General features: G+C 46.5%; 1 protein-coding gene across 1 annotated transcript in view; it reads left to right on the top strand.

The window, feature by feature from the left end:
* pglyrp2 (peptidoglycan recognition protein 2) overlaps window positions 1-16,044 on the top strand; it is a gene marked incomplete at both ends in the record, with an annotated part of 55,702 nt that extends 39,658 nt beyond the window's left edge. The window contains 2 exons of the mRNA XM_079264159.1: window positions 11,467-11,677; window positions 15,741-16,044. Coding sequence (XP_079120285.1) covers window positions 11,467-11,677; window positions 15,741-16,044 — 515 coding nt within the window. The remainder of the gene's footprint in view (window positions 1-11,466; window positions 11,678-15,740) is intronic.
* Window positions 16,045-16,082: the final 38 nt, after the last annotated feature.

Raw genomic sequence — 16,082 nt, 5'->3', positions numbered from 1 at the left:
AGATGTGATGTTGGGTCTGAATGTGATATTGGGTTTGAGATGTGATGTTGGGTCTGAGATGTGGTGTTGGGTCTGAGATGTGATGTTGTGTCTGAGATATGATGTTGGGTTTGAGATGTGGTGTTGGGTCTGAAATGTGGTGTTGGGTCTGAGATATGGTGTTGTGTCTGAGATGTGATGTTGGGTCGCGGATGTGGTGTTGGGTCTGAGATGTGATGTTGGGTCGCGGATGTGGTGTTGGGTCTGAGATGTGATGTTGGGTCTGAATGTGATATTGGGTTTGAGATGTGATGTTGGGTCTGAGATGTGGTGTTGGGTCTGAGATGTGATGTTGGGTCTGAGATGTGATGTTGGGTTTGAGATGTGGTGTTGGGTTTGAAATGTGATGTTGGGTTTGAGATGTAATGTTGGGTCTGAGATGTGGTGTTGGGTCTGATATGTGGTGTTTGGTCTGAGATGTGATGTTGGGTCGCGGATGTGGTGTTGGGTCTGAGATGTGATGTTGGGTCTGGGACGTGGTTTTTGGCTTGAGATGTGCATTTGGGTCTGGGATGTGCTTTTGGTTCTGAGATTTGGCTCGGGTTTTGGGATGTGGTGTTGGGTCTTAGATGTGGTGTTCAGTCTGAGATGTGGTGTAAGCTCTGAGATGTGGTGTTGGGTCTGGGATGTGGTGTTGGATCTGGAATGTGATGTTGAGTCTGAGATTTGATGTTGGGTCTGAGATCTATTGTTGGGTGTGAGATGTGGTCTTGGGTCTGAGATGTGATGTATGGTCTGAGATGTGATGTTGGGACTGAGTTGTGGTGTCTGGTCTGGGATGTGGTTTTGGCTCTGAGATTTGGTTTGGGTTTTGGGATGTGGTGTTGGGTCTGAGATGTGGTGTAAGCTCTGAGACGTGGTGTTGGGTCTGGGATGTGGTGTTGGATCTGAAATGTGATGTTGAGTCTGAGATGTGATGGTGGGTCTTAGATCTATTGTTGGGTCTGGGATGTGCTGTTGGGTCTGAGATTTGCTTTGGGTTCTGGGATGTGGCGTTGGGTCTGGGATGTGGTGTTGGATCTGGAATGTGATGCTGAGTCTGAGACGTGATGTTGGGTCGCGGATGTGATGCTGGGTCCGGGATTTGATTTTTGGTCTGGGATGTGATTTTGAGTCTGTGATGTGGTGTTGGGTCTGGGATGTTGTGTTGGGTCTGGTATGTGGTGTTGGGCCTGAGATGTGGTGTTGGGTCTGAGGTGTGGTCTTGGCTCTGAGATTTGGTTTGGGTTCTGGGATGTGGTGTTGGGTCTGAGATGTGGTGTTGGGTCTGAGATGTGATGTTGGGTCTGAGATATGATGCTGGGTCTGAGATGTGGTGTTGGGTCTGAGATGTGGTGTTTGGTCTGAGATGTGATGTTGGGTCGCGGATGTGGTGTTGGGTCTGAGATGTGATGTTGGGTCTGGGACGTGGTTTTTGGCTTGAGATGTGCATTTGGGTCTGGGATGTGCTTTTGGTTCTGAGATTTGGCTCGGGTTTTGGGATGTGGTGTTGGGTCTGAGATGTGGTGTTCAGTCTGAGATGTGGTGTAAGCTCTGAGATGTGGTGTTGGGTCTGGGATGTGGTGTTGGATCTGGAATGTGATGTTGAGTCTGAGATTTGATGTTGGGTCTGAGATCTATTGTTGGGTCTGAGATGTGGTCTTGGGTCTGAGATGTGATGTCGGGTCTGGGACGTGGTTTTTGGTTTGAGATGTGATTTTGGGTCTGGGATGTGCTTTTGGCTCTGAGATTTGGTTTGGGTTTTGGGATGTGGTGTTGGGTCTGAGATGTGGTGTTCGGTCTGAGATGTGGTGTAAGCTCTGAGATGTGGTGTTGGGTCTGGGATGTGATGTTGGGTCCGGGATGTGATGTTGGGTCTTGGATGTGATTTTGAGTCTGGGATGTGGTGTTGGGTCTGAGATGTGATTTAGGGTCTGAGATGTGATGTTGGGTCGCGGATGTGGTGTTGTGTCTGAGATGTGATGTTGGGTCTGGGACGTGGTTTTTGGTTTGAGATGTGATTTTGGGTCTGGGATGTGGTGTTGGGTCTGAGATGTGATTTAGGGTCTGAGATGTGATGTTGGGTCGCGGATGTGGTGTTGTGTCTGAGATGTGATGTTGGGTCTGGGACGTGGTTTTTGGTTTGAGATGTGATTTTGGGTCTGGGATGTGGTGTTGGGCCTGAGATGTGATGTATGGTCTGAGATGTGGAGTTGGGTCTGGGATGTGCTGTTGGGTCTGAGATTTGCTTTGGGTTCTAGGATGTGGTGTTGGGTCTGGGATGTGATTTTGAGTCTGGGATGTGGTGTTGGGTCTGAGATGTGATGTTGGGTCTGAGATGTGGTGTTGGGTCTGGTATGTGGTGTTGGGCCTGAGATGTCGTGTTGGGTCTGAGATGTGGTTTTGGCTCTGAGATTTGGTTTGTGTTCTGGGATGTGGTGTTGGGTCTGAGATGTGATGTTGGGTCTGAGATGTGGTCCTGGGCCTGAGATGTGATGTATGGTCTGAGATGTGGAGTTGGGTCTGGGATATGCTGTTGGGTCTGAGATTTGCTTTGGGTTCTAGGATGTGGTGTTGGGTCTGGGATGTGATTTTGAGTCTGGGATGTGGTGTTGGGTCTGAGATGTGATGTTGGGTCTGAGATGTGGTGTTGGGTCTGGTATGTGGTGTTGGGCCTGAGATGTCGTGTTGTGTCTGAGATGTGGTTTTGGCTCTGAGATTTGGTTTGTGTTCTGGGATGTGGTGTTGGGTCTGAAATGTGGTGTTGGGTCTGGGATATGATGCTGGGTCTGAGATGTGGTGTTGGGTCTGAGAAGTGGTGTTGGGTCTGAGAAGTGGTGTTTGGTCTGAGATATGATGCTGGGTCTGAGATGTGGTGTTGGGTCTGAGAAGTGGTGTTGGGTCTGAGATGTGGTGTTGGGTCTGAGATGTGATGTTGGGTCTGGGACGTGGTTTTTGGCTTGAGATGTGCATTTGGGTCTGGGATGTGCTTTTGGTTCTGAGATTTGGCTCGGGTTTTGGGATGTGGTGTTGGGTCTTAGATGTGGTGTTCAGTCTGAGATGTGTTGTAAGCTCTGAGATGTGGTGTAAGCTCTGAGATGTGGTGTTGGGTCTGGGATGTGGTGTTATCTGGAATGTGATGTTGAGTCTGAGATTTGATGTTGGGTCTGAGATCTATTGTTGGGTCTGAGATGTGGTCTTGGGTCTGAGATGTGATGTATGGTCTGAGATGTGATGTTGGGACTGAGTTGTGGTGTCTGGTCTGGGATGTGGTTTTGGCTCTGAGATTTGGTTTGGGTTTTGGGATGTGGTGTTGGGTCTGAGATGTGGTGTAAGCTCTGAGACGTGGTGTTGGGTCTGGGATGTGGTGTTGGATCTGAAATGTGATGTTGAGTCTGAGATGTGATGGTGGGTCTTAGATCTATTGTTGGGTCTGGGATGTGCTGTTGGGTCTGAGATTTGCTTTGGGTTCTGGGATGTGGCGTTGGGTCTGGGATGTGGTGTTGGATCTGGAATGTGATGCTGAGTCTGAGACGTGATGTTGGGTCGCGGATGTGATGCTGGGTCCGGGATTTGATTTTTGGTCTGGGATGTGATTTTGAGTCTGTGATGTGGTGTTGGGTCTGGGATGTTGTGTTGGGTTTGGTATGTGGTGTTGGGCCTGAGATGTGGTTTTGGCTCTGAGATTTGGTTTGGGTTCTGGGATGTGGTGTTGGGTCTGAGATGTGATGTTGGGTTTGAGATGCGGTGTTGGGTCTGAGATGTGGTGTTGGGTCTGAGATGTGATGTTGGGTTTGAGATGTGGTGTTGGGTCTGAGATGTGGTGTTGGGTCTGAGATGTGGTGTTTGGTCTGAGATGTGATGTTGGGTCGCGGATGTGGTGTTGGGTCTGAGATGTGATGTTGGGTCTGGGACGTGGTTTTTGGCTTGAGATGTGCATTTGGGTCTGGGATGTGCTTTTGGTTTTGAGATTTGGCTCGGGTTTTGGGATGTGGTGTTGGGTCTGAGATGTGGTGTTCAGTCTGAGATGTGGTTTAAGCTCTGAGATGTGGTGTTGGGTCTGGGATGTGGTGTTGGATCTGGAATGTGATGTTGAGTCTGAGATTTGATGTTGGGTCTGAGATCTATTGTTGGGTCTGAGATGTGGTCTTGGGTCTGAGATGTGATGTTGGGTCTGGGACGTGGTTTTTGGTTTGCGATGTGATTTTGGGTCTGGGATGTGCTTTTGGCTCTGAGATTTGGTTTGGGTTTTGGGATGTGGTGTTGGGTCTGAGATGTGGTGTTCGGTCTGAGATGTGGTGTAAGCTCTGAGATGTGGTGTTGGGTCTGGGATGTGATGTTGGGTCCGGGATGTGATGTTGGGTCTTGGATGTGATTTTGAGTCTGGGATGTGGTGTTGGGTCTGAGATGTGATTTAGGGTCTGAGATGTGATGTTGGGTCGCGGATGTGGTGTTGTGTCTGAGATGTGACGTTGGGTCTGGGACGTGGTTTTTGGTTTGAGATGTGATTTTGGGTCTGGGATGTGCTTTTGGCTCTGAGATTTGGTTTGGGTTTTGGGATGTGGTGTTGGGTCTGAGATGTGATGTTGGGTCTGAGATGTGGTCCTGGGCCTGAGATGTGATGTATGGTCTGAGATGTGGAGTTGGGTCTAGGATGTGCTGTTGGGTCTGAGATTTGCTTTGGGTTCTAGGATGTGGTGTTGGGTCTGGGATGTGATTTTGAGTCTGGGATGTGGTGTTGGGTCTGAGATGTGATGTTGGGTCTGAGATGTGGTGTTGGGTCTGAGATGTGGTTTTGGCTCTGAGATTTGGTTTGTGTTCTGGGATGTGGTGTTGGGTCTGAAATGTGGTGTTGGGTCTGGGATATGATGCTGGGTCTGAGATGTGGTGTTGGGTCTGAGAAGTGGTGTTGGGTCTGAGAAGTGGTGTTGGGTCTGAGATATGATGCTGGGTCTGAGATGTGGTGTTGGGTCTGAGAAGTGGTGTTGGGTCTGAGAAGTGGTGTTGGGTCTGAGATGTGGTGTTGGGTCTGAAATGTGGTGTTGGGTCTGAGATGTGGTGTTGGGTCTGAGATGTGGTGTTGGGTCTGAAATGTGGTGTTGGGCCTGGGATGTGGTGTTGGGTCTGAGATGTGGTTTTGGCTCTGAGATTTGGTTTGGGTTTTGGTATGTCGTGTGGGGTCTGGGATCGCATTTTGGGTCTGAGATGTGGTGTTCCATCTGAGATGTGGTGTTGGGTCTAAGATGTGATGTTGGATCTGAGATGTGGTGTTTGGTTATGAGATGTGGTGTTGGGTCTGAGATTTGGTGTTCCGTCTGAGATGTGGTGTTGGGTCTAAGATGTGGTGTTGGGTCTGAGATTTGGTGTTCCGTCTGAGATGTGGTGTTGGGTCTGAGATTTGGTGTTCCGTCTGAGATGTGGTGTTGGGTCTAAGATGTGGTGTTGGGTCTAAGATGTGATCTAATACCAAACACCACATTTCAGTCTAAAATGTGATGTTGGGTCTGAGATGTGTTTTTGGGTCTGGGATGTGGTGTTGGGTCTGGGATGTGGTGTTGGGTCTGAGATGTGATATTGGGTCTGAGATGTGTTTTTGGGTCTGGGATGTGGTGTTGGATCTGGAATGTGATGTTGAGTCTGAGTTGTGGTGTTGTGTCTGAGATGTGTTTTTGGGTCTGGGATGTGGTGTTGGGTCTGAGACGTGATGTTGGGTATGAGATGTGATGTTGAGTCTGAGATGTGATGGTGGGTCTTAGATCTATTGTTGGGTCTGGGATGTGCTGTTGGGTCTGAGATTTGCTTTGGGTTCTGGGATGTGGCGTTGGGTCTGGGATGTGGTGTTGGATCTGGAATGTGATGCTGAGTCTGAGACGTGATGTTGGGTCGCGGATGTGATGCTGGGTCCGGGATTTGATTTTTGGTCTGGGATGTGATTTTGAGTCTGTGATGTGGTGTTGGGTCTGGGATGTTGTGTTGGGTCTGGTATGTGGTGTTGGGCCTGAGATGTGGTGTTGGGTCTGAGGTGTGGTCTTGGCTCTGAGATTTGGTTTGGGTTCTGGGATGTGGTGTTGGGTCTGAGATGTGGTGTTGGGTCTGAGATGTGATGTTGGGTCTGAGATATGATGCTGGGTCTGAGATGTGGTGTTGGGTCTGAGATGTGGTGTTTGGTCTGAGATGTGATGTTGGGTCGCGGATGTGGTGTTGGGTCTGAGATGTGATGTTGGGTCTGGGACGTGGTTTTTGGCTTGAGATGTGCATTTGGGTCTGGGATGTGCTTTTGGTTCTGAGATTTGGCTCGGGTTTTGGGATGTGGTGTTGGGTCTGAGATGTGGTGTTCAGTCTGAGATGTGGTGTAAGCTCTGAGATGTGGTGTTGGGTCTGGGATGTGGTGTTGGATCTGGAATGTGATGTTGAGTCTGAGATTTGATGTTGGGTCTGAGATCTATTGTTGGGTCTGAGATGTGGTCTTGGGTCTGAGATGTGATGTCGGGTCTGGGACGTGGTTTTTGGTTTGAGATGTGATTTTGGGTCTGGGATGTGCTTTTGGCTCTGAGATTTGGTTTGGGTTTTGGGATGTGGTGTTGGGTCTGAGATGTGGTGTTCGGTCTGAGATGTGGTGTAAGCTCTGAGATGTGGTGTTGGGTCTGGGATGTGATGTTGGGTCCGGGATGTGATGTTGGGTCTTGGATGTGATTTTGAGTCTGGGATGTGGTGTTGGGTCTGAGATGTGATTTAGGGTCTGAGATGTGATGTTGGGTCGCGGATGTGGTGTTGTGTCTGAGATGTGATGTTGGGTCTGGGACGTGGTTTTTGGTTTGAGATGTGATTTTGGGTCTGGGATGTGGTGTTGGGTCTGAGATGTGATTTAGGGTCTGAGATGTGATGTTGGGTCGCGGATGTGGTGTTGTGTCTGAGATGTGATGTTGGGTCTGGGACGTGGTTTTTGGTTTGAGATGTGATTTTGGGTCTGGGATGTGGTGTTGGGCCTGAGATGTGATGTATGGTCTGAGATGTGGAGTTGGGTCTGGGATGTGCTGTTGGGTCTGAGATTTGCTTTGGGTTCTAGGATGTGGTGTTGGGTCTGGGATGTGATTTTGAGTCTGGGATGTGGTGTTGGGTCTGAGATGTGATGTTGGGTCTGAGATGTGGTGTTGGGTCTGGTATGTGGTGTTGGGCCTGAGATGTCGTGTTGGGTCTGAGATGTGGTTTTGGCTCTGAGATTTGGTTTGTGTTCTGGGATGTGGTGTTGGGTCTGAGATGTGATGTTGGGTCTGAGATGTGGTCCTGGGCCTGAGATGTGATGTATGGTCTGAGATGTGGAGTTGGGTCTGGGATATGCTGTTGGGTCTGAGATTTGCTTTGGGTTCTAGGATGTGGTGTTGGGTCTGGGATGTGATTTTGAGTCTGGGATGTGGTGTTGGGTCTGAGATGTGATGTTGGGTCTGAGATGTGGTGTTGGGTCTGGTATGTGGTGTTGGGCCTGAGATGTCGTGTTGGGTCTGAGATGTGGTTTTGGCTCTGAGATTTGGTTTGTGTTCTGGGATGTGGTGTTGGGTCTGAAATGTGGTGTTGGGTCTGGGATATGATGCTGGGTCTGAGATGTGGTGTTGGGTCTGAGAAGTGGTGTTGGGTCTGAGAAGTGGTGTTTGGTCTGAGATATGATGCTGGGTCTGAGATGTGGTGTTGGGTCTGAGAAGTGGTGTTGGGTCTGAGATGTGGTGTTGGGTCTGAGATGTGATGTTGGGTCTGGGACGTGGTTTTTGGCTTGAGATGTGCATTTGGGTCTGGGATGTGCTTTTGGTTCTGAGATTTGGCTCGGGTTTTGGGATGTGGTGTTGGGTCTTAGATGTGGTGTTCAGTCTGAGATGTGTTGTAAGCTCTGAGATGTGGTGTAAGCTCTGAGATGTGGTGTTGGGTCTGGGATGTGGTGTTGGATCTGGAATGTGATGTTGAGTCTGAGATTTGATGTTGGGTCTGAGATCTATTGTTGGGTCTGAGATGTGGTCTTGGGTCTGAGATGTGATGTATGGTCTGAGATGTGATGTTGGGACTGAGTTGTGGTGTCTGGTCTGGGATGTGGTTTTGGCTCTGAGATTTGGTTTGGGTTTTGGGATGTGGTGTTGGGTCTGAGATGTGGTGTAAGCTCTGAGACGTGGTGTTGGGTCTGGGATGTGGTGTTGGATCTGAAATGTGATGTTGAGTCTGAGATGTGATGGTGGGTCTTAGATCTATTGTTGGGTCTGGGATGTGCTGTTGGGTCTGAGATTTGCTTTGGGTTCTGGGATGTGGCGTTGGGTCTGGGATGTGGTGTTGGATCTGGAATGTGATGCTGAGTCTGAGACGTGATGTTGGGTCGCGGATGTGATGCTGGGTCCGGGATTTGATTTTTGGTCTGGGATGTGATTTTGAGTCTGTGATGTGGTGTTGGGTCTGGGATGTTGTGTTGGGTTTGGTATGTGGTGTTGGGCCTGAGATGTGGTTTTGGCTCTGAGATTTGGTTTGGGTTCTGGGATGTGGTGTTGGGTCTGAGATGTGATGTTGGGTTTGAGATGCGGTGTTGGGTCTGAGATGTGGTGTTGGGTCTGAGATGTGATGTTGGGTTTGAGATGTGGTGTTGGGTCTGAGATGTGGTGTTGGGTCTGAGATGTGGTGTTTGGTCTGAGATGTGATGTTGGGTCGCGGATGTGGTGTTGGGTCTGAGATGTGATGTTGGGTCTGGGACGTGGTTTTTGGCTTGAGATGTGCATTTGGGTCTGGGATGTGCTTTTGGTTTTGAGATTTGGCTCGGGTTTTGGGATGTGGTGTTGGGTCTGAGATGTGGTGTTCAGTCTGAGATGTGGTTTAAGCTCTGAGATGTGGTGTTGGGTCTGGGATGTGGTGTTGGATCTGGAATGTGATGTTGAGTCTGAGATTTGATGTTGGGTCTGAGATCTATTGTTGGGTCTGAGATGTGGTCTTGGGTCTGAGATGTGATGTTGGGTCTGGGACGTGGTTTTTGGTTTGCGATGTGATTTTGGGTCTGGGATGTGCTTTTGGCTCTGAGATTTGGTTTGGGTTTTGGGATGTGGTGTTGGGTCTGAGATGTGGTGTTCGGTCTGAGATGTGGTGTAAGCTCTGAGATGTGGTGTTGGGTCTGGGATGTGATGTTGGGTCCGGGATGTGATGTTGGGTCTTGGATGTGATTTTGAGTCTGGGATGTGGTGTTGGGTCTGAGATGTGATTTAGGGTCTGAGATGTGATGTTGGGTCGCGGATGTGGTGTTGTGTCTGAGATGTGACGTTGGGTCTGGGACGTGGTTTTTGGTTTGAGATGTGATTTTGGGTCTGGGATGTGCTTTTGGCTCTGAGATTTGGTTTGGGTTTTGGGATGTGGTGTTGGGTCTGAGATGTGATGTTGGGTCTGAGATGTGGTCCTGGGCCTGAGATGTGATGTATGGTCTGAGATGTGGAGTTGGGTCTAGGATGTGCTGTTGGGTCTGAGATTTGCTTTGGGTTCTAGGATGTGGTGTTGGGTCTGGGATGTGATTTTGAGTCTGGGATGTGGTGTTGGGTCTGAGATGTGATGTTGGGTCTGAGATGTGGTGTTGGGTCTGAGATGTGGTTTTGGCTCTGAGATTTGGTTTGTGTTCTGGGATGTGGTGTTGGGTCTGAAATGTGGTGTTGGGTCTGGGATATGATGCTGGGTCTGAGATGTGGTGTTGGGTCTGAGAAGTGGTGTTGGGTCTGAGAAGTGGTGTTGGGTCTGAGATATGATGCTGGGTCTGAGATGTGGTGTTGGGTCTGAGAAGTGGTGTTGGGTCTGAGAAGTGGTGTTGGGTCTGAGATGTGGTGTTGGGTCTGAAATGTGGTGTTGGGTCTGAGATGTGGTGTTGGGTCTGAGATGTGGTGTTGGGTCTGAAATGTGGTGTTGGGCCTGGGATGTCGTGTTGGGTCTGAGATGTGGTTTTGGCTCTGAGATTTGGTTTGGGTTTTGGTATGTCGTGTGGGGTCTGGGATCGCATTTTGGGTCTGAGATGTGGTGTTCCATCTGAGATGTGGTGTTGGGTCTAAGATGTGATGTTGGATCTGAGATGTGGTGTTTGGTTATGAGATGTGGTGTTGGGTCTGAGATTTGGTGTTGGGTCTGAGATGTGGTGTTGGGTCTAAGATGTGGTGTTGGGTCTGAGATTTGGTGTTCCGTCTGAGATGTGGTGTTGGGTCTGAGATTTGGTGTTCCGTCTGAGATGTGGTGTTGGGTCTAAGATGTGGTGTTGGGTCTAAGATGTGATCTAATACCAAACACCACATTTCAGTCTAAAATGTGATGTTGGGTCTGAGATGTGTTTTTGGGTCTGGGATGTGGTGTTGGGTCTGGGATGTGGTGTTGGGTCTGAGATGTGATATTGGGTCTGAGATGTGTTTTTGGGTCTGGGATGTGGTGTTGGATCTGGAATGTGATGTTGAGTCTGAGTTGTGGTGTTGTGTCTGAGATGTGTTTTTGGGTCTGGGATGTGGTGTTGGGTCTGAGACGTGATGTTGGGTATGAGATGTGGTTTTGGTTTTGGGATGTGGTGTTGGGTCTGGGATGTGGTGTTAGGTCTGAGATCTGATTTTTGGTCTGGCATGTGATTATTAGCCTGTGATGGGGTGTTGTGTCTGAGATGTGTTTTTGGGTCTGGGATGTGGTGTTGGGTCTGAGACGTGATGTTGGGTATGAGATGTGGTTTTGGTTTTGGGATGTGGTGTTGGGTCTGGGATGTGGTGTTAGGTCTAGCATGTGGTGTTGGGTCTGGGATGTGGTTTTAGGTCTGGGATGTGGTGTGATGGACACATTTGACTGCAGATGTCTGTTGCAAGTTTAATAAATTGAATCCGAAAATTGTGTCAAACAAACGAAAATGGCTAATTTTGCAAACAACAACTGAACGCTGCCTCATTGTTCAGTTCTGACTCTTGGAAGATAAAGTCCACCTGACCCTGATTACCTGAGGGATCTGGTTATTTCAGCACAAACCATTAGATCCTGAAAGGATTTAGTCTTTTCATCATTCAGCCTTTTTTCTTAAACTACCAGCAGGACTTAGAAGCCAGGGTGAAGATCTGAGGACTGGACTTTTATGATTCACTTTGCTGGTCTTAGTGAGGACTGGATCTGCAGGACCACTGCAGCTGTCTGATGGATTTTAGAGACACTAGTAATATCAACGTTACAGATGACTAATGAAGTGACTTCATGTGGGTGTAAACAGCAGAAAGAGAAACAGAAATAAATCAGACATTTAAGAGTCTTTCAAAGCAACATGATTATAGTAACTTAATGTCACGTCTCAAACATGAACTTTTATGACCCTTCATCTATGTTTTATTGCAGATTCTTACTTCCTCTGAATAAATATATTCCAGAAGATAAAAAAAAAATCATCTTAACTTAATGTTCCTGATCCGTGACTTTCTGTCCTCCTGCACACAGACTGCCCTCACATCATCCCTCGCTGTCAGTGGGGGGCGAAACCCCCGTGGGGTACGCCCATCCCTCTGTCTCTTCCTCTCCAGTTTCTTTATATTCACCACACCTACGAACCCTCATCCCCCTGTTTGTCCTTCCACGCCTGCTCCCGTAACATGAGGTCCATGCAGCGTTTCCACCAGGAAGATCGCGGCTGGAGTGACATCGGTTACAGGTGAGCCGCCTGAAAGAAGAAGCTTAAACAGATCACAGTCATAACTCCATCATATCAGACACAAACAACCTGCAGTGTTTTTACTATCGTACATAAAAACTGTAAACAAACCAGACAGCAGAACGAAATCTGACACGGTCCTGCTGAAACAGGAACCCACCTCCTGGGATAAAGACATCCTTTATCCAGGGGTAAATATTTATTTAATCAGCAAAATAGCTTCTCTGACATGCAGCTTCACAGCTTTGTGTGGAACTAACAAATGTCGCAGTGTTCTTTGTAATTCTATGTCTGCCTCTTTTCCATCAGTCCCAGCTTGTCTCAACTCGACTCGTCTCAGCTTGGTCCTGTTTCTTTTCCATTACAGTTTAACACCAGGTCTAAAAGGGGCGGGGTTTGTGTGAAATCACGGTGACGTCAGTGTTGTGTACGTAGGGTGACCAGATCTTCTCTCACCAAATGTGGGACAATGTGAAATCCCACTCTGTCATGACAAAGTTAAAAAAAAAATTTTTTTTTCTTTTGCTCTTTGGTAATAAAATTACTAACCAAACATAACAAATCTGTGATTATAAAGCCTCCCTCTTAGTAGCGCGTTTTTTGTGACTCGGATTTTTGTGCCGTTTCACATCATATTCCCCGCCGTGTGGCATGTAAAAATGACTTTGACAAACTGTCATGGTGGCGGTGGGGATGTGGACCCAAATGCAGAGATGAGCAACAAGGATGCAGATTCAAGATAGATTCATTCCAACCAAAGGAACTCAGGGGACTAACGCAGGGAACTAACAAAATGATCCAGCAACTGGGAACAGAAAACCAGGAGAATATATACAGCCAACATCATGAGACACAGGTGTAATGACTTAACAGAGGACCAGGTGATCTAATAAACAGAAACAAAGGTTAAACATGAAACAAGACAAGTGAACTAAACAGGAAAACTATAAAATTAAACAGGAAACCAGAAATGAAGACACACAAAGAGTCCAAACCCTTTCACAGTCTCCTCAAACAGGTTTAACCAAGGAATATCTGCTTTCCCAGTCTTTGTTGTAACAACACTTTCTCTTCTTCTTCGCTGCCGTCGTCTCCCTGTCCTCCATGATCAATCGGTGTATTTATTTATTTATTTATTTTCATTAGTGGGTGCATTAAGTCCCGCCTCCTAGTTTGATTGACATGAGTGTAACTCAAATCAACAGGCGGTGTGATGCGACAGCCGTCAAATATTTTGCCACACACAGTAAAAGCCAGTTTTGTTATGTTTTTTTTCCTGAAGACTGGTCGTAAAAATGCGGGACAGCGCCCTGTTTTGTGGGATGTGTGAAAAGTAATAGAAATGCGTTACTATCCCGCACAAAGAGTGACATCTGGCCACCCTATGTGCACGACAAGCTCTATAACAACACAGGACAAGAGAGGCAATCTGCTACTTTGGTCTGCATTTGTTGGAACCCATTCCAGTCTCGTCTGTTTGATCCACTCCAGCCATTGTGGTCCTTGACCTGCCGATTGTCACTTTTTAAGCTTTTTGAGCTTCTCTCGATGCTGCTGGAAACTCTGTTGCTAGCCGTAGACATCGAGTCGGAAAGCTCTTGATAGATTTTTTTCATTTCGTGTCGCTCCATCTAGCTCCCTCTGTATCCTTTCCTCAGCAACCAGGCAAAGACATGTCTCCACCTCAGTGTTGGACCACGGAACAGGCTTTTGTTGCTACATTGCTTGTCACGTAATGTAAACAACTTGCGAGTTCGAGTTGCTCTTCCAGTGATGTCACTCTCTGACCTCTGATTGGCCGAACCTCTGACCAATAGCCGCATGCAGTCTGGCGACGTCACACACAACCACAGACTGTATATAAAAAGATGGGCGGAGCCTCCGTGACGTCACCCGTAGGTTTCTGAAGAGCTGAATTGAAGCTCGGTGGGCGGTTCCTACAATCACCATCTTGGGAGGGGCATGTGTGTCGTCTCGCCCGGAAAATACAAATATGGGCAAAGAGGTGGAGCTGAGAGGGGGGCTGTGAGCGTCATGGTGGATGATTGACATTGAGCGAACTCCACGCTGCCTGTAGCTAAAAACTAACTGAGCTAACCCGGAGCTAACAGGAGCTAACAGGAGCTAACCAGCTAACGGAGGTAAGCGGGCTAAAGCTAAGTCAAGTTGTTAATCGGCTAAAAACCGTGGTTGTTCTACGTTCTTCTTACGTGAAGCCAGAGATAGGTACCTGTCAATCAAAAGGACACGCCCCTAAATAGGACGAACTTCAAGATTAAATTACTTTTAAACGGGCAAGTTAGGAAAAAAATTCACTCCCCCCACAGTTGTCATGAAGGTAAACCTGACCTATTAAACCTAAAATGGATTTTTGTACCAGGCTGTAAATATGTTTATTTCTGCTGTAAACATGTTTATTTCTGCTGTAAACATGTTTATTTCTGCTGTAAATATGTTTATTTCTACTGTAAACATGTTTATTTCTGCTGTAAACATGTTTATTTCTGCTGTAAACATGTTTATTTCTGCTGTAAACATGTTTATTCCTGCTGTGAAGTTGGTCTTTTTAACATGGGAGTCTATGGGGATTTGCTCTGTTTTGCAGCTCCTAGTGGGTGAAGGGGGAACTGCAGTTTTATGCACTTATGCATAGGCTTCACTTTTAACCGCAGGAGGCTTCGTCCAACTTTCATATACGCTCATGAGCGTCGTCCAGATATAAGGCTAATATAAGGCTAGAAAACCGTATGAGTTTTGATGAATACGGAGAATAAAATGGGTGGATTTGCTTCACCACGCGACAAAGCAGCTCCTCCCACAGAGATAAAACCACATTCAGTCGACACATGGACTAATATAGTTGATGTGTTAAAACACACCATTTCAAACTCTCTTTTACTGTTTGATTTCGTTTGATGGTCTCTCTGTTGTTTTGTCTTGTGTTTGTGTTTCATTATCTTGAAAGGTGATTTACAAATAATTAGTTGCTATGGTGACCGACAGGTGGATACGTGCTTTATGTATAAGAACATACTGCATCTAAGAAAACACAACATCAAGACGACAACTGTGCATAAACAAAAACAAATTTAACTTAAAGATTTAAACACTGCATGTAGAGTTTCCTTGTTATTGTTTTTGTTTATGTCGCATTTCCTTATAGTTTTTTTAAAAAAAAAGTATTTTCCTTATTTTTTTTTTGTCTATATAGTTTCCTTTTTGTTGTTTTTGTTTATGTAACGTTTCCTAATAGTTTGTTTAAAAGTATTTTCCTTATTGTTTTTTTGTTTTTTAGTTTCCTTTTTGTTGTTTTTGTCCATGTAACGTTTCCTAATAATTTTTTTTAAAGTGTTTTCCTTATTGTTGTTTTTGTTTATATAGTTTCCTTGTTGTTGTTTTTGTTTGTGTAGCATTTCCTTATTGTTTTTTTAAGTAGTTTCCCTCTTGTTGTTTTTGTTTATGCAGCGTTTCCTTATTATTGTTGTTTTTGTTTATGTAGACTTTCCTTATTGTTGTTTTTGTTTATGTAGTTTCCTTGTTGTTGTTTTTAAAGTAGTTTCCTTCTTGTTGTTTTTGTTTATGTAGTTTTCTTATTATTGTTTTTGTTTATATAGTTTCCTTATTGTTGTTTTTGTTTAGTTTCTTTATTGTTGTTTTTGTTTATGCAGCGTTTCCTTATGTTTTTGTTTATTTCCTTGTTGTTGTTTTTTTTATGTAGCATTTTCTTCTTGAAGTTGTTCCTGTCTTCCAGCATGTTTTTAATATACGAAGCGCGTTTGCACCCGTCGGCCACCGTAAAGTTTCTTTACTTTATAAAAAAAAAAAAGGTGCTAATTTCTCAGCTTTATCTCAGGATTCATGATGTAATATTTACAGCTCTGGTAAAAAAAAAAAAAAAAGAAAAAAATACATAAAATTGATAACTGTTGGTTTATTCACAATTTTTACAATTGGTTTTTTTACAATTATCCTGCTGACACCTCCGGACCCTCACAGGGACCGCGACCCCCAGTTTGGGACCCTGTAATGAGCGATGTGGTTTTTCTCCCCCCCCCGCCCCCAGCTTTGTTGTTGGGTCTGATGGTTACATCTATGAAGGCATGGGCTGGAACCTGCTGGGCACCCACACCAGAGGGCGCAACCACGCTGGCTACGGCGTGTCCGTGATCGGTAACTACACAGCCACGCTGCCGTCACGCCACGCCATGGACCTGTTGCGTCACCGCCTGGTGACATGCGCAGTGAAGTCGGGAGGACTGGCGCAGAACTTCACCCTGCAAGGCCACCGACAGGTGGTGAACTACACCTCCTGCCCTGGAGACGCCTTCTACTCAGAAATCACCAGCTGGGAGCATTTCAGGGACTGATGAGAAACTGGATTCTGTGTCTTAAACACCATTCTAAC

The sequence above is a fragment of the Telmatherina bonti genome, assembly GCF_933228915.1.
Source record: "Telmatherina bonti genome assembly, chromosome: 3".
Lineage (NCBI taxonomy): Eukaryota > Metazoa > Chordata > Actinopteri > Atheriniformes > Telmatherinidae > Telmatherina > Telmatherina bonti.
The sequence above is the reverse complement of the archived record's forward strand: the minus strand, read 5'-3'. Positions and strand labels throughout refer to the sequence as shown.